The sequence below is a fragment of the Vidua chalybeata genome, chromosome 5 (assembly GCF_026979565.1).
Source record: "Vidua chalybeata isolate OUT-0048 chromosome 5, bVidCha1 merged haplotype, whole genome shotgun sequence".
Taxonomy (NCBI): Eukaryota; Metazoa; Chordata; class Aves; order Passeriformes; family Viduidae; genus Vidua; species Vidua chalybeata.
The window spans coordinates 61967963-61991429 of record NC_071534.1 but is presented as its reverse complement, the minus strand read 5'-3'; the positions used below and the strand labels follow the sequence as shown (position 1 = coordinate 61991429).

The window sequence follows — 23467 nt, the reverse complement described above, 5'->3', positions numbered from 1 at the left end:
ACAGTTGTCATAAGATTTATTTTATATGTATTATTATTCTAGTAGCTTTATTATAATGCCCTAGACAGTTATAAGTACACCAATATATACAGAAAATAAATTATAAATAACTTCAAAACCACAGAAGTAATCTCCACAGATATTATTGTAGAGACAAGTCAACCTATCCTTAACTGAGGGAACATTTTTTTGATTCAGTGTCTTGAATTTATAACAAGAGTCTTGATAATAACTGTATGTCAGTGTTATCTAACAAGATGATGGAATTCTGAATAGAAGAGTTAAACTACCAACAGTACAGTGAAAGTGCCCAGTGGAGCACTGTTAATAGAGCATTGCTAATGCTGTGAACAGCCAGGCATAAAAACCAGCTTAGATGTAATGGTTTCTGACATGAGAAGTGACACACAAATCTCCTTTGCAGGAACAAATCTTCAAGATTGACTCCAAGTGTGAATCAGGAAAGGGACGCTGTTCTTTCAACCCTAACGTGAATACGGTGTCTGTTATGATCAGTAAGTAAAGATACTCCAGGCTGCTGGGGTCTAAACCCATGTGCTCATGTGTAGGGTGGGCTGATGGAATACCCTGAGGGAGCAGAATTCAGCCTCCCAGGAGCAGTGCCTTTTGTCTGGCTGATGGGCACAAGGGACGGGTCCATCCACGTTTCAAGGCTTGTGTGAAGCTTAAGGTGGGTGGACAAATGAAATGCAGGAATAAGTTATTGAAAGGGGGAGAGAGACAAACAAAAGGGGGAGAGGAAACAAAAGGTTCTTCCTTTTCCAGATTACACATTTTTTTCCCAGGAATAGTTTCAGCTTTGCATTACCCTGTCTAGCATTTATATTTGAATGGTTTCTAGGATGACCTTGTTCATCCTAGACAGCACTTGTGTCTTATTTAATTATTTTTAAAATCTCAGAGTATCCAGGGAAAGCCTCAAGACTTCAGATGCTTTGAATTTAATTTTTGTTGTCATCGCTGCTGTAGAGCCCACCAACTATGTTAAAGCTCTTCATTCTTCAATTGGCTTTATACCCAACGAATGTTGCCATTTTCTTCCATCTGAAAGGCCAGAAAGTGAAACAATAAAGCATTTCTGCTGTGCTTGTTGCACATCTATGAGAAAACTCAAAGGGGGAATACACTTTGTGCAGCCTAAGTAATCTGTAAAATAATTTTTTCATTTTTTAAACTAGGAAGAGCTGAAAATATATACTCAGTGTAACCCGACCTTTCACATTTGCAGTATGTTCACACACTTCTAGTGCCAAAGCCCTGATTTTTCAACATGTGTCTGCTCCTTGCTGTATTTTTGGCTATGAAGGGAACAGCAATTGCACAGATTTTTGAGACTTTCTTAGTAAATAAAACTTATAGCACATAGGTACTGTGTATTTCACCCAAGGCTTACAAGGGAATAGTGTGCCGTGTTTCTGCCATTCAGCTTCCTCTGAAATCAATTACATCAATTACGTATTGTGTGAGATATTTCCTTTAAAGTCTTGTAGATCTTAAGGAAAGTGTAATACAGTCTGTCCTACATGGACTGTTCAAATTATAAATTGCTTTTTTTTGATTTTTTTGATTCCTCATTGCATATATATTTGGTACAAAGGATAAGTATATCTATTTACAGAGATGTGAGCTGTCCTTTAGAGAACAGGTAAATTCTACCTAGACATCTCTCTGAATCTTGGCTGCACTTAACACCTTTATCTCAACAGTGATCTAGAGACAGTGTTTACAGACACTCACTGTGTAAAGAAAATGTTTGTTCAAAGTCAGTGATAGATGAGTCCACTGCTACTCATTGCTATTCTGGTATTATTAAGTGAAGTGACTATTTCCTTTCATTGTTCCCTCTGCATTTTATATAACAACATTAAAGGACATTATTTCTGAATTATTGTTTGTACAGTAAATCTATGGCAGCTTTGTTCATCTTAATAGACTTTCCGTTATCTTCCTTGATCTCTGTTATGTGACTGAGACCTTCCCTACAGTTTGACTTATCTTTCATGGCATAGTTCATCTACAAAGTTTAAATTATTACCAAAGGTCAAATTCCTTTTAAAAAGAGTCCCCAGACTGAGTTTTATACTTTCTGTTGCAAAGTCCAATCATTTCAAAAACATTAAAATGTAATGAATTTAGCCTCAGTATCCATGCCAGAAACATGAACATTTTCTAAGTCTCAGCTCATGTTGTAATGAGGGGACTGAGCCAAAGTACTGGACTCACCTTTGAGCTTTCTGCAGGAGGAATTCTGTCCTGTTGCTTCAGAAGATAGTAAATACCACCAGACCAACTAACTCTTCCACAATAAAAGAACTCTTTTTGAATATATTTCTTGACCATTTTGGGCATCACCAGGCTAGAATACAGCAGGAAAGGTGATTCACCCTTCAGAAGAAAGTGGTGCTATAAAAATAAGTTTGAACTTTGTACAGTTCGCCATTGTACAGAGATGCATTTGCATCAAAGCAATAAAAATGTGCTTTGAAGCAGCTTGGCATTACTAGTGTGCAGGATGCTGTTCCCACCAAGACTATGAGATGTTTATAAAAGCAGACATACCTCATCAATTCAGTAGTTCCCCCCAGTAACAAAGTGAAGTAGAGTGAACTCATTGTGCTGTGCAGACCAAATACTGTGTGGAATTTAAGGATTTTACCAGAAGGAAGTGGAACTGATGGATCTCCTCTCATACATGATTAGCAAACAGACAGTAGGAATGCTTAAGACATAAGTAATGCCATTGATATGTAATAGGATTAAAATTGCATAATATAGTACTGTTGCTGAAGTGTGTATGTATGTGTATATGCACAGGACTGTACATAACATTTGGTGAGAACCATAAACCTGATCTCTTAGCTAATTTGTTCCATAATAAGAATAAAGTTCTGATGGATTGAAGAGGCAAATATACAAAATCACTTAGAAATTTGTCCAGATCTAACATCATTCTGTCAATACCTGCTCCAGAAGTAAATGCTTCAGCAACATACAGCAAATGCATTGCTTAAATCCCCTGTGTAGGAATCTTGTCATCACGGGGAATGGTGAGAGCAGAGGAGTGGCTGCTGGATGCCCTGCCAGGGTTCAGTTCAGGCTCCAGTTAGCAGCAGAAAAGCAAACTCTCCAGAGTTTTGATCCTCTCATGAGCTTCTCAATAGTCTTCCATGCTGATTAGGAACACACACACACAGATACACACACACACACAGACACACACACACACACACACACAGAGAGCATGAAAATAGCCTCAAGTATTTCTGAGCCTGTGACTCTTGCCAGCTTGACCACACTCCCTGGGTAGTCCAGGAGTACAGACAAAAACATCAATCAAAGGACCCAGCTGTACTGGAATGTATTCAGCCACCACCCCCACTCTGAGAGTTAGAGTTTATTTTAGCTACTGTTTTCTACTCTGGGGTTTCATTGTCATTAGTCAGTGGAAATTGCTTGGTTACTCACAGAGTAGAAAATGACAGTATATGTAATTATAATTGTAATTATATATACATATGTTTAGGCACACACAGACTCAAACAAGCACAGATAGATATCCTGACTGATGGGCTGAGTTTTAAGCCCTGCACAGGGAGTGGGAGCTCATAGTTCTGTTAATGTAGGAGTTGCATGTCTCATTCTGCTCAAGCATAATGAGCCTATACTTAGAACCAAGTACACAACAGGGGACGACTGTTGCTCCATGTTACTCTGAGTAAAGTTCAATAATATGATTGTCTGGCCTCTGCAATACTGAAGTCAGCTTGAGGCTGCCTGGGGCAGCCATAACAATGCTGCTGGTAAAAATTGGCACCAATCCACTGACTGCAGTAGATGTTGTGCCAGTTTACAGCAGCAATAAATTCAACCCAGTCACTTCAACTACTTTCGTAAGAAAAAAAAAAAATTCTTTGAAGTGCATACTTAAGATATTGAATGGAATACTTTTTGATAACACTAGCCTTATTCTCCAGTGGTCCTTAGCAGTGCAAATGGGGCTATTAAACTTCCTATCAAGAATGGTTTCCCGTGTATGCAGCTCTGCTGTGGCATTTAATGGTACAGTTCCATAAAGTCTCTAAGAAAAATCTGATTACTGTCATGCATTCTAGTTTGAGTCTTTGTAAATCAGAGAAAACCTCATTCCCATGACCCATTATTTATCTGTATAGATTCCTGTGTAAATAAAGAGTTGATGAATTTAAAATAAACTTTTTTTTTTCTCCCAAAAGCCATAACAATTCTCCCTTCATTTCAATTCTTTACAGATGAAGAGCTTTTTTCAGGAATGTATATTGATTTCATGGGGACGGATGCAGCCATTTTTCGCAGTCTGACCAGGAGGAATGCAGTGAGAACTGACCAGCACAATTCCAAGTGGCTGAGTGGTGAGATGCCTTTAATTTATCAGAGTTTTAATGGGTGTCACACAGATTTTGTTTCCTTTTCCTGCTTAAAACAAAGACCATATCTTTTAAAGAGCTTGTCTTTGAACTTAATTTATGAAGAAGAACCATGAAGAAATGTGTGTAAATAAAAACTGTAGACTATGCACAGATGTAGAGGGATCCCTGCATGAACCAAGCTCCTAGACCACTCCACCTGAGGGCTGTTTTTGCATTAAGACTGAACCTAGTTTTTTGAGGGCAAGTGTATGAAAACCTTTCTAGTGGCAATTGGAGAGAGTCTTGATTTCTAGAAAAGTGCCTTCACCTTTAATTAATCAGATACTGCCTTAAATCAGTGTTTGATTCTAGACCACCAACTTCAGTTAAGTCAAGATCCATTTCTGCACAGAGTATTCACCACCACTTGCATTCAAAATGAGTGCAGAAGAGTGTCCCCCTATCAGAGAAGTCAATGTGGATCATTGCCACTTATTTCAGTGGTGAGGAATTGGTTATCTAAACACAGTAGAAAAACTCATTTCTGAGTGGAATCACCTAACTCTGATTTACTGGCACCACTGTGAAAATTCTCCATGTCTTTACTGGTAAGAAGACTTCTTCCAGTGAAACAAATTTAAACTAAAATGGTAGTCAACCCTCTGAGAGGAGGTAGCTGTGAAAGGTTATAGACCAACTAACACAGCAGTTACAGTTTTAAAAAGCCTATAGCTATGTTGAAGTAAAGTTACTATGGTTTTGTTTTGATATTTTTTATGGTGACTTATTATTCCTGTCTGGCTGTGACTACAATGAAATCACAAGATTTCATTCACAAATTCATTTCACTATGAAAGCGAAACTATGTCTGCTCTCTAATTTTTATTTTTTTTTTCTGCTTGTTATACATTCTGACACTTACCTTTGCACCCTAAAATGTACATCCTATAATGAATTAGAGGAAAAGAAAATTTTAAAATGCCTAATTTCTGGAAAATCTACCTGTTCAAAGCAGGTACTTGAAAGTACAATTTATCTCCATGTTCTTTTAGAGCCAGAGTCATGATATTTGTTATATTAGTTGAGAATAGACTTATGTGAACAGAAAGATGCTGCTGCCCAAAATTAATTTTCTGTTAGATATTCAACCTTTGTATCAGATTATTTCAAACTTTGTACTGCACTTCAACTGAACAAGCAATCTTGCATGATCATTGAAAAGACAAAGCCTTCATGCAGGAAGAAGGGCCATTTCTTCCTTCAGTCAAAGGAGGTATTCTGAGGGCTCCTGCACTGTCCATTTTATGTTTGCTGTTAAGGTTATAAATTATTTTGTTCTCTCCCTAATTCTCCATTGTAGTGTTTTGCACGTACATTTGATTATGTTTACCAGCCTCTGATAGGAAGTCAGATGCTGCTCAAACATTTGCCTACCCTCCTTTCCTTTTCTAGGTTACACAAATTGTTTTTCTCTCTTATTTGTGAACCTTATTTGTTACATTCCTAAGCTCTTCCAGCTTACTTTTATGTTTTGGCTCAATGAGACTTTCCAGATAACACACTCATTCTTCCTTCTTCCTCAAAGTCTCTCAGTCTCTGCAGTAATCTAATACCATTGTTTCTGGACTGCTCCTCTAAAAATTTGCTGTGAAATGAAGTTTGAGGATGCAAGCACACATAGCTGGCAGCATGGAGCCATTTACCTGTTGATATTTGGTATATTCAGCATTTCCTTGAAGCAGTCAGTAAATAATTACATTGCTTTTATTGATACATCTTTTGGTTTCATCCTTCTGGTAAAATTTTTCATTTCAGAGCCTATTTTTGTGGATGCTCATGTTATCCCAGATGGCACTGACCCCAATGATGCCAAAATCTACTTCTTCTTCAAAGAAAGACTCACAGACAACAGCGGCAGCACAAAGCAAATTCATTCAATGATTGCAAGAGTATGCCCAGTAAGAACTATTTTGTTTACCAGGTTGCTGGGATAAGCTGCTAGTGTGACATGATAATCTAAAAGACTAAATGTTTGAAAAGCCTTTGATTTGACAAAAATTCCTGTTTCTGTGTCACCATTCATAATTAAGAAGAGCAGTTACTGAGCTCACAGCTAGGGTCTGTACAGTCTGTATCTGACTATATGTGTAAGAACATGGAAATGCAGAGGTTCAGGGATTTGTGTATTTCTTTGAGTCAAAACAGTTACCAGTGTTAAATTTCAAACTTGCTGTCCTTAGCACAAATAAGGCACATTATTTTCTCAATAAAAATGAACTTTAGGAAGTGAAGGCCTACTTCATACACACACAAAATACACATACACAAAATGTACACATACACACTCAAAATAGTTAAAGCACATCAGAAATATCAAGCTTTTAAATTGGTGGATTTAACTTTCAAATGCTGTTTTCATTTTTATGACAACTTTCTGCTTGCTTGTATTGATGCATGTGTGAGCCTAACTTTAAAAATGCACACAGGAAATTTAAATTCAGGAGATGTGGCTTTCCTGGGCAATAATTAATTTTTTTTCACAGCACTCCTTGTTGTCTCTATTTCAGTTTTTTTGTATCTCTAATCAATTGTAGATGAAAAATGATTGAAACAGCTACTAATATCTCGGGTGAAATAAATTTTTTTTAAGGAGAGAAAAATTATAAATGTACAATTGCTGCTAGCCTATTCATTCCTTCTTTTGGAAGGTTTCAGGAAGTTCATTATGAGTGTTTATATATTCCCAGTTTTTAATTTGGGCTTTCTTTAGAATTTGATGCTTTGTGGTGTTGTCCCTGGGTATGAAGGTGTTTGTCCTTCTCTGGCAATATGATGAGGCATGTGATTTCTTTTATAATCTCCATTCTCTGTATTTTAGTGAGAGTGCCTAAAGGCCTTTTTGGGTGTTTTGCAAGAAGACATTTCACACAATTACAGCTGTATTAGGTTTTTTACTGTTATAATGAAGCCCAAATGATTTTGAAAGGCTTAAGCCTTTTTAGACTTACACTGAAACCAGTGTCAGAATCCCAAGGCCAATTAAAATAAATCTGAGCCAGTCATATTTGTATACTTGTATATGTACCATCATATTCATGTATGAACACCTTTGAGACTGACAAAATATACTGCCCCCTGAAGTCTCCTTATAAGTCACCCTAAATGTTGCATTACCAACTCCAACAGCATCTGTGAAACATGCACAGCACTTTATTGAAATCCCATTTCAATAGCTTCTACATTTTGGTTTTTTTCTTTCCTTGGGTGACAGCATGTTAAGCAGTTGGGAGGACACTGCTCTTAGGTAAGGCATTCACCAGCACAGCTGGTCAGGATCTGTCACCTTAGGGCTGCATCACCTGGTTTGGCAGTTACAGTTCCCACTCTGAACCGTAGAAAATTGGAAAGATCTGTGAGCGAGCTGTGAGCAAGCCATCTCTGCACCAAGCTAGCAGGACTTGCAACAGTGCATAACTAGCTTGACCCACACTAGCCATCATTTTTGAATACTGTTTAGAGCATCCACCTCATGTGCTAGTGTGGCTTACTAGGTCAGGTGCAGCTATGCTGCTGTCAGGACTAGAAGAAACATCCCTCCATAGAAACATGAGACCTTTTAGAGATAGCATGGACTTTTTCCTGGGTGTCAGTGAGTGATGCAGAGCTCCACAGTCACTTCCAGTCATAACAACATACACTGCTGATGCACAAAATCTACTGCCCAACCCTCCAACCATGCTAGCCCAGCAGAGAAAGTCCACTCAGAAAAGTAGTTCTTGGTTTGTTGTGCATATAGAATGCTTAGATGAGGGGATTTGGCTTAGGCCTATCTATTTTTAATATTAAATTTACTGGATAAGTATCTATATAATGTATTAACCTGACAAAAATGCGGGAAAGCCCAGTAAAATGTTAGCTGTGTTTTATTTCCTATTTTCTGAAAATAATATTCCTTTCCAGAATGACACAGGTGGTCAGCGCAGTCTGGTGAACAAGTGGACAACATTCTTGAAAGCAAGACTTGTGTGCTCAGTAATGGATGAAGATGGAACAGAAACATACTTTGATGAACTAGGTATCACAAAAAAAAAAAAATCCTTACAATTTCATCTAAATGTAAAATTGTGTATTTGTGTATTTCTTTGACTGAGTCAGAATAATTACCAGTGTTGAATTTTCAAACTTGCTGTCCTTAGCACAAATAAGGCACATACCTTGTGCATATTTAATGACTGATTTTCATTCAGCTTCTTAAGTCGTTAACAGTGAAATCATAGCCCTAGAAGTCCATGACAAAATTTCCCTTGCAGTTTTATGACAGCAAAAGAAAAAAATTCTTCGTAAGTCTCTCTGCGTAATTATAAGGTAATTAAGGTAATTAATCATTACTATGTAACCTAATGATGGATGTAAAGAGCTAATACTTGGAAGGAAACATCTAAGTGACTCTCTAACTGTTTTGCTACTAGCTTGGATTGCAATAGAGGGTTTTTAACATCCCTTTGAAACTGTTTCTTATACCACTGTGTAACATACAGTTTTTCATAATGCATTTTTTTTCATAATGTATTTTTTCTATTTTTTGATCACAGGGTAGAGTCCTCAGTTTGCTAATTCAGGATAATGCTAATAAATCCTGTTACTGGCACCAGCAATAGTGCTATCCATTAATATAATTTTTCAGGAATCATTCAGTCACATAAATTTTTGTTTCGACATATGAAATACTGTAAATATTCAATGCACAATCTATACAGCAATCACAAGAGGTTTCTTTTCATGAAGGAATTAATAGATTTATATCTTGATACCTACATGCCAAACAACATTACCAGAAAGTTTCAAATTCTGTATTTTCCGTAGCTGAGATGCACAAAATCATATTTCTATATTCATGTATTGGAAGATTTGGTATGTGCTTTACTATAAATATAGATAATAGGAGCAGCTAATGTGCCCTGCACTGGGTCTGCATCTGGTTCTGATATTCTCTCAATTGTATCCTCTCTTGCTTTTCTTGATTATTATTCCTGATTCCCACCATAGCAAATGGGGTTTTAAGTCTTTTTGAGTTTATATATTTACAACTATTTGGTGTACTTGCTTTAGTTCAAGGTTTCAATGGAACCTGATTGGGCCTAGGAGCAGATCCTGACTTGCTCTAGCTCAGAATGTGCAAGGTACTTGGAGAACTGATTTTCTGAAGTTTGCAGTGCCTCAGCACTGCCACAGCAGCTCATCTTTGAGAACTGTGATTTACCAACCCCCTCCTCTTCAACAAAGCAGTAGGACAACTGCTTTTAGTTTCTTGTATGACAATATGCAGGGCCATAGTGAATAGGAGACAATGCTCTCAGCATGGGTTCCCAGCACAATTCCCTAGCAAAGAGGAAGAATGCAGTCACAGCTGGAAATTCAGAAAATGGGGAGAGAGCAAACACATGCTTCTGTTCATGTATAATTCAGAAGAGTATAACACTTCCAGTTCTGCATGGTGAAGTCTTTTGCTTTTGACATATTGAAAAGAATATTTAAAAAATTCAGCGGGTTAAATGAAAGAGCCACATAAATTAATGGAAAGCTAAAGAACATATTCTGTGATAAAAAGCTCACACAGTTCAGTATTTTTTGAGTTGTAAATTAAGTTTAAGAGGTAGCATGATTATAGTTATTAAAAACATTTGTAAGGAGAAACTGTCAGAGATTAAAGTAGTTTTCACTGAAGTGTAAAAAAAAACCAGCAGATCAGAGGTAATAGTGGGTAAATTCATTTCATTGAGTAGGTACAGTTTTGCACAGTGCAGTCAATAAATCCCTACACAACAGGAGGCGGGAGGTTTACTTCTCTCACAGCCTTTTCTGCAAAGCTGTCTGACATTCGTATCATGTTGAAAATGCTCCAGTGAGGGCACTCCAGTGCATTCTAGACAATAAAACACCTAATATCCCTGTTTTTGATTACACCCATCTATGGGAACTCTTTGTCTTTAACCTACTGCAACTTTAATGTTTTCTTACTGCTAAACAACCTGCTGAAACAAGATACAGCTGAGAAAAATGTGTGACATAGATCCTGAATGTATTTGAAAATCTTTGCCTTCTGTCTCCATAAGGCTAGAGGGCATGGAGTTAATTACCAAATTTGTTTCTGAATGTCTAAATGCTAGATTTATGCATACAGGATCTGTTCATGTGGTAAGTCTCCTTTTTCCCATTCAAGTCTGAGATAAAACTACTGTTGAGTTTAGGAGGAATAAAATCATCAATTAAACTGGAAAATAAATTTTTTCTTAGTATTCAAAATGTTTTTCTTTCTCTTTCTTACAGAGGATGTGTTTCTCCTAGAGACAGATAACCCCAGAACAACACTTGTGTATGGAATTTTTACAACGTCAAGGTAAACATGGAGATTTGAAAAAAATTACCTGAACTGCCTGATTTTCTTATGAAAACTGCAACTAATACTTTGTGGATGAGGTTGTGCTGGGCAGTTTTGTGTGTCTGCTGTGGCCGTGGTTTGCATGCAGGATTCTCAGTATTACTGCTGTTGATATCTATGTCAGAGCTGTGGTTCTTGGACCAAACTGCTTCCTGACATACTGTCAGCTGCCACTGGCAAAATATTTCCTTGGAGGGCCACTTGTCACTGCTCAGCAGTGGAAAGCTAAATGACTTCAATGCTGTGAACTCATGTGGCATCTGAGAGCACTTAACACCTCCTGAAGAACATCCAGCACCCTGAAGGATCAAACCAGGATATCTTATATGAATTCATACAAATCATTTCCAGTCTCTCAGCTGGCTCATGTTCACAGAGATGGCAAATAACCATATTGGCTTCAGTTGGCTACAAAAGGACAAGCTTACGTGGCATTTGGTCACCTCCTTACAGCTCCCTGTTTCCAGTTTCCAGTTACTGTCTGGTTTAAAAAGCATTTACTGAGCTCCCAGGGGTGGTGGAAGCACTAGATATGGCTTACTAGGCTGAAACTCTCCACAAAGATAGACTGACAGGTGGACCAACAGATTCTTCCACCTCTACCTTTATTTTTTTATTTTTCCTCTTGCCCTCATTACATAGTATTAACAAAGAGTAAAATTGGTTACTATCCCCTGATTTCTGATATGCTACCCTTTATTATTTAGCTATCATTTCTTATGCTCAAAGAAGTTCTTCTGTTTTTTTTTAATTTTAAATTAATTTATTAAAATAGAAAATTCTGTAATTTATTATTAATGATTCCTTTAATGGCAATTTTTTGTAAAAAAAGTCCTTTCAGATTTTTTTTTTCTCAGAGATTTTTTCACTGGGATATAGGGGTCTACTTACTCAAATGTGTAAATATGATAGGAGAATTTAATTGGGGAAAAAAGCTTCACATAACTTGTAAACTTAGGTGCTGTATATAATTCCTACTTTACAAAAAGAGAAAAGGATGAGTTTATGTTCAGCACTAAAACCACATTTGTCGTTAGGTTGGGGGTGCAATATGACTGAACTGGAAACACTTCTGCCTAATTCTGGTAGAATTCTTTTCTCAGTGGAAATAAGATTTGAATCACAGGAACATATAATGTGACAAAAAAGAGAAAACTTCACTTTTTCCTGGCTCTCAAGCTATTTTCTCTCTCTACTGAAGTTTTTACACATGCATTTCTGTTATTGTGAACCACATATGCTTGCTTTATTTTTTATTTTTTCTTGCTTTATTTTTTTTTCAACTATAGATTGAATATGTTATCTAGTTAAATACAGAAACCATAAAGATTTTTATTCCTTAATAATTCCTATATCTTCATCTCTGCAGACTTTCAACTCATAACAGTAGCAAGAGAGAAACATCACAGGAAGTAATAACTACTAGTATTTTTATCTTAATCATACAGAAGGAAACCAGTTAATACTGAGATAAATTATTTTAGTGTCATAATATGCTGTAAATCTAACATAAAACATCTGGAAAGAATAAATGCGTTTCTCAAAATCTATTAATACCTAGTAAAATTTCCACAAATACCATAACCCATCTAAAAGGTTCATTCTGCTAATCCATATGTCGCTGAGAGCAATGTGGATTTCACTTTTACTGTTTAGACACTATGTGTAATGTTTTCAGGCTTTTTTCTGGAGTGTTTTTTCTTCTTCAATTGAAAACAGTTACTTGGATTATCTTCATCCTACAGTTAACACTAGGCAGATCTTAGACTGTCTGGAGTTTCCACTTTTTAAAAATAAATACCGCAATCCTTGCATGCGGCGAGAGGAAAAATGAGGGAGTTTATTCACTGTAGTCAGCCTTAATATCAATCTGGAAATTTTTCCCCTAGTGCCCTTCATCATCATGGGGTGATGGAGAACATTCAGGACTTGTGCTACCTGGACCTGTGACTGAATCTAGAACAGTGGGAAGAACACTTTTCCACCTTTTTCTTAGGCATATCCCTGGGTTCCCCTCAGGAGGCTTCAAACTTGGATCTTCATGAGTCCAGTTTTATGAGTGGATTTGAGGACTGTATAGAAGTAATTCCTTTACAGCTACATCTTTTCCCCATTTTTTGCAAAAAAAGCTGAAAACTGATTATAATAATCCAACCGATTGTAATTGCTCTGGATGTTTTGATTAATATTTTAGCCATGTATTTTAAGAGGCTCATGGAGATCTTGTGGTTATTATACTGGTAGGAGTTCTGCAAACCTGTGCTGAGCTTGGCAGTATAAAGTTTATAAAACTCCTGCCTCACTGAAGTCAGCAATATTTTTGCCATTGATTTAACTGGAGACAGAATATATTTCCTCTGTATTTAGCATTAGGAAATCTTCTTATTGCACCAGTGGGGTAGTGCCTGCCTCTCTCTTTTTTCAGTTCACTGTTCAGAAATTTGCTAAGTCTTAAGAAATAGTGATGGATATTGGCCAGCTAGATTAGTTGATTTAAAATGTTTTAAATCCATATAAAGGCAATCAATTGTATAAAATATTATGTTAGAGGTCTCTTTCATCACTGGACCATGCAAAGTTATGGAAAAGCTGTAAAAAAGTTGGTAGATTGCAATGCTAACATTTTCTTGTCTTCCAGCTCCATATTTAAAGGCTCAGCCGTGTGTGTGTATCATCTGTCTGACATCCAGACTGTGTTCAATGGACCATTTGCACACAAGGAGGGCCCAAACCACCAGCTGATTCCATATCAGGGCAGAATTCCATACCCACGACCTGGCACTGTAAGTACAAAGATGTTTATTCAGTCTTGCCAACTACTTGTCTTTGTTTAATGTATAAATAAATATTATTTATTCCAGGAGAAAAGTCCGTATGTGACTGTGACAGTTACAATTCAGGGCTATTTTATTTGCTTTTCAGTTGCCTGCAAATCCAACTGCAAATCATGTAGTGTCTGGAAATCTTCTAGAAAGAATTAAAAGTCATGTAAAATGTTAGTTGCTTTCACTTTCAAATGTGATAAGAATTTGTTCATCAGGTGATAGTCTTGTTTGCATGTGCATTTCCATTTTGTGTACATTTGAGCAAAATGTAGCTAAATAAACAAGCATGCAAGCAAAACACTGTTAGTATGTTCCACAGCCTGGATTCAAATGTCTGTAAGTCTGTCTTCTGTCTGTATGAATTTTCTTTAGTTCTCCAGAGTATTGCGTCTCTACTCAGATGCTTAGGAGATTAGTAGGAGGTTTAGAGTATAAGGTTTCTGGGACTTGTCACTTGACTAAGTTATACCCTTCCAGGTTCTGAATCTTAGAAGAGAGACCTAGAAATAAAAGCATTTTCTTGCCATTCAGTTCACCATCGCCTTCCTTGTAAGAATGTTTTTTGTATGCCTTGCTTTCAGGAATTTTTTTCCACTGTATCAAGGGAATTTATCTTCCAATAAATTCTGTACACAATTAGAGATAGCTCTGTTTCCAAGTTGTGTAAAAGTATCTCATGAAATATTTTAAACAAAACTGTTGTTTCTTCTTATTTTTCAAATTCATGACGTATACAAATTGCTGTTAATGCACTTTTTTCTTTCTTTATTTACTTACTTATTTTAACAATTCTTAATTTATATTTAGCAGAAATGTAACATCTGATATTTCAAGCTTTAATAAGGAATGTATGGACTTCCTCTAGAATTGTCTCTGAATCCATATTTGCTAAATGAAGTGTGGTAGTGTGGGCATTTGTTGACTTCTATGAAGTCTTACAGTTTCTCAAGTATCAGAATGAAATAAATATTCAGAGAATCATAAATAATCTCTCAACAATATGGTTATATTTTTTTTAGATTAACACTTCGGTGCTTTTCCTTTCATCACAGGAAATTAAATTTTATTTTAATTTTGCCAGTCCTTGTGAGAACCTTCAACCTATTCAACCACTATTTCAGTCTGATTTGTCTTATGCTGCAAAATCTTATTCTTTTTCTCTCTTTCTCTCTCGCACATGGAATAGCTCAGATACATGGAATAGCTTTCCCTGTTCACACAGTTCTTCATGATATTTTAGTGCAGTTGTTGCTGACTGTAAGAGTTAGGACTTTACATTCTCCGATCTCTAGAATTAACTAATCAATACCTGACATTCCACTAAGGTCTAATGCTAGCATTAGTCTTTCCTTGCAATTAATTCATACAGCTCTAATCTCAAGAGTACACTGAGACTTTATAAAAAAGACCCATTTAAAAAGGAAGTTTCACACTCTTGTGATTAGTCAAATTTCACAGTTTCTTGCTTCTTCAGAATGTTTTGTTTGTATGTGTTTCCTCAACCACTGCCATGTTTTTCTTGGTTCACCTCATGGAGGCTTCTGAGGTATTCCAGATATGCTTAAAGAAATTGGGCAACACAACAGAAAGGGGAAAAAAATCAGATTTGGATTTAACATGGTGACAGAAATTATGTACACTTTCCTGATATGGTGATGAGCTCTGAATTTGAAGATAAATTCTTAGATCACAGCTCACAGAGATTCCTTTATATGATCATTTCTCATTTTTGGATCACTGGCTTTTGTGCTTGCTCATGATTCAGCCACAACACAGTATCCCTAAGTCATATTTTCTAAGATGAAGTTTCTTTGCCTTTGCTTTTATTTCAGTGCCAAAAAAAAACTTTTCAAAACTTTATTTTTCACTCATATCAAAGTATTTGTGAAAATTGGGGCATGGGGGTTTTTCACTGCTCAGAATTTGTACTGTTAGTTAGTGTGATTAGCCATGTTTTCAGTCTGTGGGGTTTGATCTTCTTTTCTCTGGAATGTACTTTTTTATAACTTCTGGGATGCTGGACTAGACATGGATGCCTTTTTATATGGCATGGAAAATCCTACTTTGCAGTTGCCTGAAGAGATATTCATACTAAACCTCTGTGTAGAAATGAAAGTTCATCATGTTGTAGTACGCTGGATAAACAATGGAAAGGCTTCAGTGTAGCTTCAGTAGGATTAAATGAAGCAATACATTCTTTTGGCCATGATCAACTCAGCAGTGTTTGGCTGGCCTTCACTAAATACCAGTGGTTTCTTATTTCTCCACAAGCAAAACTTACTTATGGAAAAAGAAATACATAATTGGCAGGTTGCTACTAAACTCAGTGATGTTTGAGGGTAGTTTCCATTTTTCAGAGTTTACAGAAATAGTTTTTGTGCCTACAGCATATTGGAGAATATGCTGTAAATTAAAGAATTCTGATAATCAAGTATAAACATAAAATTGTGTAGACAGGTTCTTGAAGGAGCTGTGAAGGATGCCTGTTCAATCCCTCCAGGAAAGGGAGAGTTTATAGGTTTCTTCAGTATCATCTTCTGCTTGTCACTGGTTTAGCAAAAACATTAATTGATTAAAGATGTTTGTTAAGGCTTTGCTCAGAACAATGATATAATGTGAGTTTTTAGGGTCATGCTGGTGTGAATCATAGCACAGACATTTTTGCAAGAAGTCACAGACAAGAGTCTTATGACACCAAGTCAATAATGGAAGGGTTGAAAGTATCTGAGAAAGACTTCTAATTGAGCTATGTGAGACAGGAAAGTTTAACTGTTTGTGAAACAGAATCCCCCTCGAAAGGAACTGGGGTCTGGCAGAGCACTACCAAGTAGAATAATCTTGCTAATGATGAATTGCTAATCTTAACAGATAGTTCCATACATTTTCTGGAATGTGAATTAATATGCCAGAGAGGATAGAACAAGCAAGATAATCAGAATTCAACTTTGTGAGCAATCCTAGAGCATTAACATAGAGCAACATTTCTAATGAGAACCAAAACAAAATCCTTAGGATAAACATGAGCCCAGAAAAATAAAGCAGCAAGGATGTCAGATGAGAAAAACAACCCATGTCTGAGCTGAGTTCTGGTTCTTCTTCCTGGAGGGAACTGATGCCAGAGCAATTTCTTTTGAAGAGTTCCTACCAGAGCTGTTCTACTTTGTATAAATAATTAACTCCTAGTTGAGCCAGAAGATGACTCCAAAGCCTGGGATTAGGCTGAAGTCCCCTGTCTACTTGTTTCCTGGTATGCCCAATGAATAGTTTACTGGGTGCAAAATATGGAATAGCTTTAAGCAGTGAGGGCAGAACAGGCACTCCTGCCTGTGGTTATGGGGATGCCCCAGGATGTGAAAACCCAAATTCTAACATTGCATCTCATCAGGTGGGTTGAACACATGACTCACATATCCCCAGACAGATTCCAAGTCTCTCAGAATATGATTCATTTGATGTAATTTTAGCCATCTAAAAGCAGAGTGTTCAGTTCGAATTACTGACTACAGAGGAAACCTAAGAATAAATGCCGGCCTTTAAGAGAGTAGAAGTCAGGTGAGGTAAATCTCTCCCCAAGCTGCTGGCTATTTTGTGTCTGTGGTTCTGACCAGAAATTCCATCCTAGATGTAAGAATGGCCCTCATCAAAATAAACAAATTTCCATCAAGTGCTTTTTATTGAACAAATCACTTTCCAATTGGAAAAATACTGTGTTGAAACACTTCTGAATATCTCCAGTACTCTGAGGAGCGTTTCACAGCTCAGAAATATGGTAAGGGGATAAAATGAAAGCTCAGGAGCATCAATAAGAAGTGAGGTAGTGGTAGCTGAAAAAAAAAACAAGTAAATTAACGTAAGTACATGGAGAACTTTGTACCAATTACTGACATAGCTCTGATTTCTTCACAGTTTCCTTTTAGTTTCAAACTCAGTAAAGAGTTGAGTTTTCTAAGATGGCTTTTATTTTCTCATGAGGCCCAGGATGCCTCAGGGATGATTATTTGGATGGTTCTTCATTATATTTAAAGAAGCATCCAAAGAATTCATGGACTTCAGTTACTTCTAAGGCATAGAGGAATGTACAGACAACCTTTTCAGATACAAATAAGTTGTTATGGGACTCCCTCATCAGCTCCATATTACTTCTCTTTCAAATGAAGATGAGTTGCAGGCCCTTTCATCATCTTATAATCAACAGAATGACAAGAGGGATATTGGCCAAATTGCAATTAAGTATCAGATTTTGATTTCTGCCTTTGTACTAATTCTGTAAAAAAACAGATGAAAAAGTTTGGTATCTTCCCGTACCAATCCCTTGGATTTTTTTTTTTTTTTCAACAGGCAGTTTAGGAGCAAAAAACATGTAGAAATAGGTTCAGAAGCACAGATCTTTGCCATCAAGCTGGATTTTGAAAGTGCAAAAATACAGTTGGGTTTCTTTTATCAGAAGTGATAAGTGTAGCTGTTCAACACTTCATTCCCCTTACTGGAATATAGTAAGTTTTGGCCCAAGTCTGAAGTGTTTTTTTTGGGAATTTCATTTGTCAATTATCTGTCCATATTTGTAAATAATCGGGAGATGAAAACTCTCTGAAGGATGATAAGTACTGTTCATCATTACTGTGCATGTTTCTTACAGTGTCCGGGAGGAGCCTTCACACCCAATGTGCGGACAACCAAAGAGTTTCCAGACGATGTTGTGACCTTCATTAGGAATCACCCTTTGATGTTTAATCCCATTTACCCCATACACAAGAGGCCACTAATCATCCGGATAGGAGCTGACTACAAATATACCAAGATTGCTGTGGATCGAGTGAATGCTGCTGATGGGAGATACCATGTCTTGTTTCTTGGAACAGGTAGGACAAATTTGGCAGCATTCATTTTCCTCTGTTGCAATGTTGCAAACAACTCTGATTTGTACAGTTTATAGCTTTCAGAAATACTTGTTTAAATGTTTGCAATCTACAGAAATTTTATAGAAATTCATGAATTATGTTCTCTTTACTTTCTGTGTATTTTTCTTTTTACCACAGACATCATTTTGTGCAAGAGATACAACGTATTGATCTTAATTTTGAGATAAAAACAACACCGGTATATATTTTATTGGATCTAAATTATAATACTTCTCTTGAATGTAGTTGTCTGAAATATGATTCAAAATTAGATTTTGATGATCTGTAACACAAGAAAAAAATACCAAAACCTAGCTTTATAATTTTTTTTTATACTCTCATCAACATTATTTAATATATGCTGTGTAAGTTACATCTGAAGAAAAGCATGATCTGATCAAGATGTTGCAAAGGCAGAAACAACTCCTCCAGAAAACAGTAGGAGCATGGAAGTACTTAGCAGAGAAAAAGAAACAAATGGTTGAAATCCTAGCAGTAGTGGACACAGAGAACTTGATTCAAGTATTCTAAAATAATTTCTGCCTAAGATAACCTATATTTTGTTTTCTTACATCAAATTTGAATCAGGTGTTACATGTCTGAAGTCTGCAGGGAACAGGTTAAGTGATTCTTGTACTGATCAATTTAGATTTTTAAAATATTCTGATATGAATCACACACTTCAGACTGAAGCAGACAAGTAGAGTGGTACTCTGACTAGACCCTAGGACTCACTCACATCTGAAACTCCCACTGGTTTAATAGGGCATTAGGGGTCAATAGGCACAAAGACTAATCTTTTTTACTTTTTTTACTTTCAAGTAGAACAAAGGAAAAGAATTCTAAGAGAACAAATATATGTCTGAACATCAGAAAATTATTTCAGAGATGGCTTGTATTGCTTTTATGGTTCACATAGTATTGGGGCCCCGATTATTTTCTGCTTGTACAATAACTATGTCTGCCAACAAACTCACATGGGGCTGGGAATAACCATATTGTTATATTAGATTTAGGAGGTGGGTGCTCAAAAGTCTCTTAAGAATGTCAGGCTTCTATAAGGAAAGGATTAAAAGTAACTCTCTTCACTCAGAAAAATCTCTTCAACTATCAAAATCAGCAGAGTGCCTATGTGCCAAAGGAGGCCAACTGCACACTGTGCTGTATGTGCAGAAGTGTATCCAGCAAACAGGTTGATGGAAATTATTTTTTCCTGTATTTGGCTCCTGTTGGAAGTACTGTGCCCAGCTGTGGGCTCACCAGTACAAAGAAAACATTGACCTAATGGAGCAAGATCAGTTGAGGGACTATGTGATGTGATATATGAGAAAAAGCTGAGAAAATGGGTTTATTCATGGAAAGCTAAGGGGAGACCTTAATGCTGTTGACAAGTATCAAATGAGTGGGTACAACTACCTAGTGGGGAAAAAAACAGATGCGGGCTCTTCTCAAGGTGCTCAGTGCCAAGGTGAGGGATTTCACTCAAGTTGCAATGTGAAACAATGCTAAAAGATTTAAAGGAAAAAGTTTTTTGCTATCAACATGATCGAATAGTGGAAAAAGGATCCAGAGAGGTTATGAATTCTCCATCTTCAGAGACTCAAAAGTTCAAAACCCAACAAACACAGCACTGAGCAGCTTGCTGTAATAGGACTTGCTTTGAGTGTGGGATTGCAGCAGATGTGTCCTACAGGTTTCTGCAGTTCAGTGAAAGGAAAACAAAACCACTTAATTCATATGGATGGAGAAAATGAGAAGGGCTAAAGCCCAGCAAGAACTCAATCTGGTTACTGCTGTAAAAGGCAATAAAAATGTTTCTACAAATACATTAGCAGCAAAGAGAGAGTTAAGGAGAATTTGTATCCTTTACTGGAAACAGTGAAAAGGCTGAAGTACTTAATGACTTCTTTGCCTCAGTCTTTAGTAGCAAGATCAGTTCTGCAGGCTCCCATCTCCTGAGTTGGAAGACAGGAATAAGAAGGAGAATGAAGCTTCCATAATCCAAGAAGACACACACAAGTCCTTGGAGCTGGATGGGATCCACCCAAGGATACTGAGGGAGCTGGCAGAGTGCTCTCCAAGCCACTTTCCATCATTTAGCAGCAGTCCCAGCTAACTGGGGAGGACCCAGCTGATTGAAAGTTACGTGATGCCCATCCACAAGAAGGGCCACAGGGAGGCTGTGGGGAACTACAGACTTGTCAGTCAGACCTCATGGCTGGGGAAGCTTATGGAGCAGATCATCTTGAGTGCCATCACGTGGCATGTGCAGGACAACCAGGGGATCAGACCCAGCCAGCATGGGTTTGTGAAAGGCAGCTCCTGCTTGACCAGCCTGAGCTCCTTCTGTGACCAGGTGATCCACACAGTGGGTGAGGAAAAGGCTCTGGGTGTTGTCTGCCTGGACTTCTGTAAAGCCTTTGACACCATTTCCCACAGCATTCTCCTGGAGAAACTGGCTGATCATGGCCTGGATGGGAGCACTGTTCACTGGGGATAAAACTGGCTGGACAGCTGGGCCAAGGGAGTGGAGGGGAATGGGGTTACATCCAGCTGGTGGCTGGTCCCAACTGGTGTTCCTTCAGGTCTTTCCCAGCCTAAACGATTCTATGATTCTGTGTTTTTCCACCAAACCTTTACCAAGTCTCCATCTGATGCAGAGTGAATACTTAGTATATGATAAGGCATAGTCAGGGCAATGAATTATTCAAAGAATTTAATAAGGTTTTGATCTGGGCATTTTTGTTTTCTTGGCTGGAAATTGATAAATGAGTTTTAAGGTATTCTTGACTCTTTCCTAGCTGCAGCTGTTGGAAAATACTAAATTAACCTAAATAGGACAGGGCTTTCTACAAGGTGGGTTCTTCTTCTTCTTTCCCTCTCCCCACCACTAACACAAACCCACATTTTCTGTTTAGATTAATTAATGCAGATACAATTTTTGACTTTGTGAGCTGTTAGGATATTTTTCTCCTTTCCTGCAGAAGTCTTCTTCCACTATAGAAGTATTGGAAGTGTTGATAGAGAGCATCCCTACTCTTGTTATACAACTGCACAAGAAAACTTGGTAAAAGAGAGGTGTTACTTTACTGTTAGTTTTCTTCCTTGACAAATCACTATGTTTAGTCAAAGTAATAGATTGGTAGACTAGTGCAGATCTTTCAAATGAACTTTTTTTTTTTTTTTCAATGTATAGTGGTGCCATTGTTTTAAAATGGTCTGTAAACACCTAATGTTATTTAGAAGTAAATTCTACTGAAGCTTAGTGGAAAAGATTGAGACATAAGTTCCCAGACCATATAGATTGTTAATGTAGCAATGATTGTTAAAGGTAGAAAACTATTGAAAAGCTGAAATGTCCTTGAAATCACAAATTGATAGTAAGCATTTTAATAACTCTGCAAGAGGTAAACATTTAGGTAATAGGTAATTTCATTTTATCCTTTGATGAGCATCTGACTGTTTTTAGGTGACCAATGTGGCCTCATATACACACATGAGCTGTTGAAAACTAAACATACCTCAGGCTGTTCTTATGTTAGTCTCCTCTGTGTACCAGCACAGGACCCATTATGGATCAGATACAGAAAGTGCAGCTCTTGATACTTGTACTCATTGCTTTATCATCTTCATTACACTGGAGACAAGGATCATTTTCTGCTTTCTAGTGAGATGGATACCACAATGGAGGGCAGGTATTATTCTTCCTGAGCAGGGCACAGGACATTAATACCTTACAAGGTCTTCCTCCAAAGAAATCGTTGCAATGCAAGTTACTGCATTTCTCAGCCCTTTAAAATAAAAGTGATCAAGTTTCAGCCACTGAGAGGAGAAACTTGTTTTCTTTATTCTCTGCTTTCTGTGAGACTCAGGAGGATTTGATAGAGATATTAAGTGTCAGAAGGAATGCAGAGGGGATTTGCTTTGGTGTCAGTTCATCCCAGCAAATGCAAAAACCACATTGTATAGGAGAATTTCATGTGATAATTTCCTTGGGAGCCTGGAGCCCCACAGCCGGAGACAATGGGACTTGACACCTGGTGACAATTACACTCAGCTCAAATGATGAGTTACTGCTGCTGAACTGAGATGTTTCCAGCCATGTCTGTCACTGTCAGTGACCTGTCTCATGCTTGAAATCAGAGTGTTTTATGTCTTGCCAGATGCAAAGCACACAAAATGTTTAGCTTTTCCTCTCTTCCTCCTCTATAGCCTTAGTAATAAATCAGTTCCTGAATGCAAGTGAAGAATAACAGAAATACAGAGCTCCGACAACCCCAGTGGTTTTCGTCATGTAGCTGTGGCACAGGAGGGCATAGGCAGCTCTGTAATTTTTTCACCTTGGTGTGAACTAAATGTAGTGTTCCCTTTGCTCCACCAGACAGAAGTGCTGTGCTCACAGGGGCTGCTCCATACCCTGCACTGCTTTTCTCCCTTGCTTACCTGCATAGCAAACAAAATAAATCCCAGGGACAGACATTGTTCGTGTGGCATTCCATGGTTTTCAAATGATTACAATCTCCTGTTTTTCCTGTGCTTTTAAACACAAAGACTCCCAAAATGCTTCACAAAAGTTGCTGGTTTTGTTAGGTCTTCTCTAAGGGATCTCTTTACCCCTGTCTGGCGTGAGCTGACTTGGAGTAAGGAGCAAGTCTATACTGGTAGTAAGCAGTGCTGCAAGAGAAGAGTGCTGTCTACCTACCTTGTCTTCCCAAACAGAAACCCAAGAGATAATTTACTTGGAAAGAATATAATCACTTATTTGCATATTTGGCTAGAGCAATGCTGATGGCATTTCTTCTCTATGCAGTGAGAAATAGCATATTCAGTTCAAGAATTTGAGTTCAAGGATTAGAGTTCTGTTTCAATTATTCCTTTTCTATGATGGGGCAAGACTCA

The 23467-nt window shown here is 37.4% G+C and overlaps 1 protein-coding gene across 1 annotated transcript in view; it reads left to right on the top strand.

The window, feature by feature from the left end:
- The window catches only part of SEMA3C (semaphorin 3C), a 117009-nt gene that overhangs the window by 72492 nt on the left and 21050 nt on the right, over positions 1 to 23467 (top strand). Inside the window, exons 6-12 of the mRNA XM_053943241.1 lie at positions 425 to 515; positions 4290 to 4409; positions 6222 to 6364; positions 8367 to 8481; positions 10734 to 10803; positions 13484 to 13628; positions 18307 to 18529. Coding sequence (XP_053799216.1) covers positions 425 to 515; positions 4290 to 4409; positions 6222 to 6364; positions 8367 to 8481; positions 10734 to 10803; positions 13484 to 13628; positions 18307 to 18529 — 907 coding nt within the window. The remainder of the gene's footprint in view (positions 1 to 424; positions 516 to 4289; positions 4410 to 6221; positions 6365 to 8366; positions 8482 to 10733; positions 10804 to 13483; positions 13629 to 18306; positions 18530 to 23467) is intronic.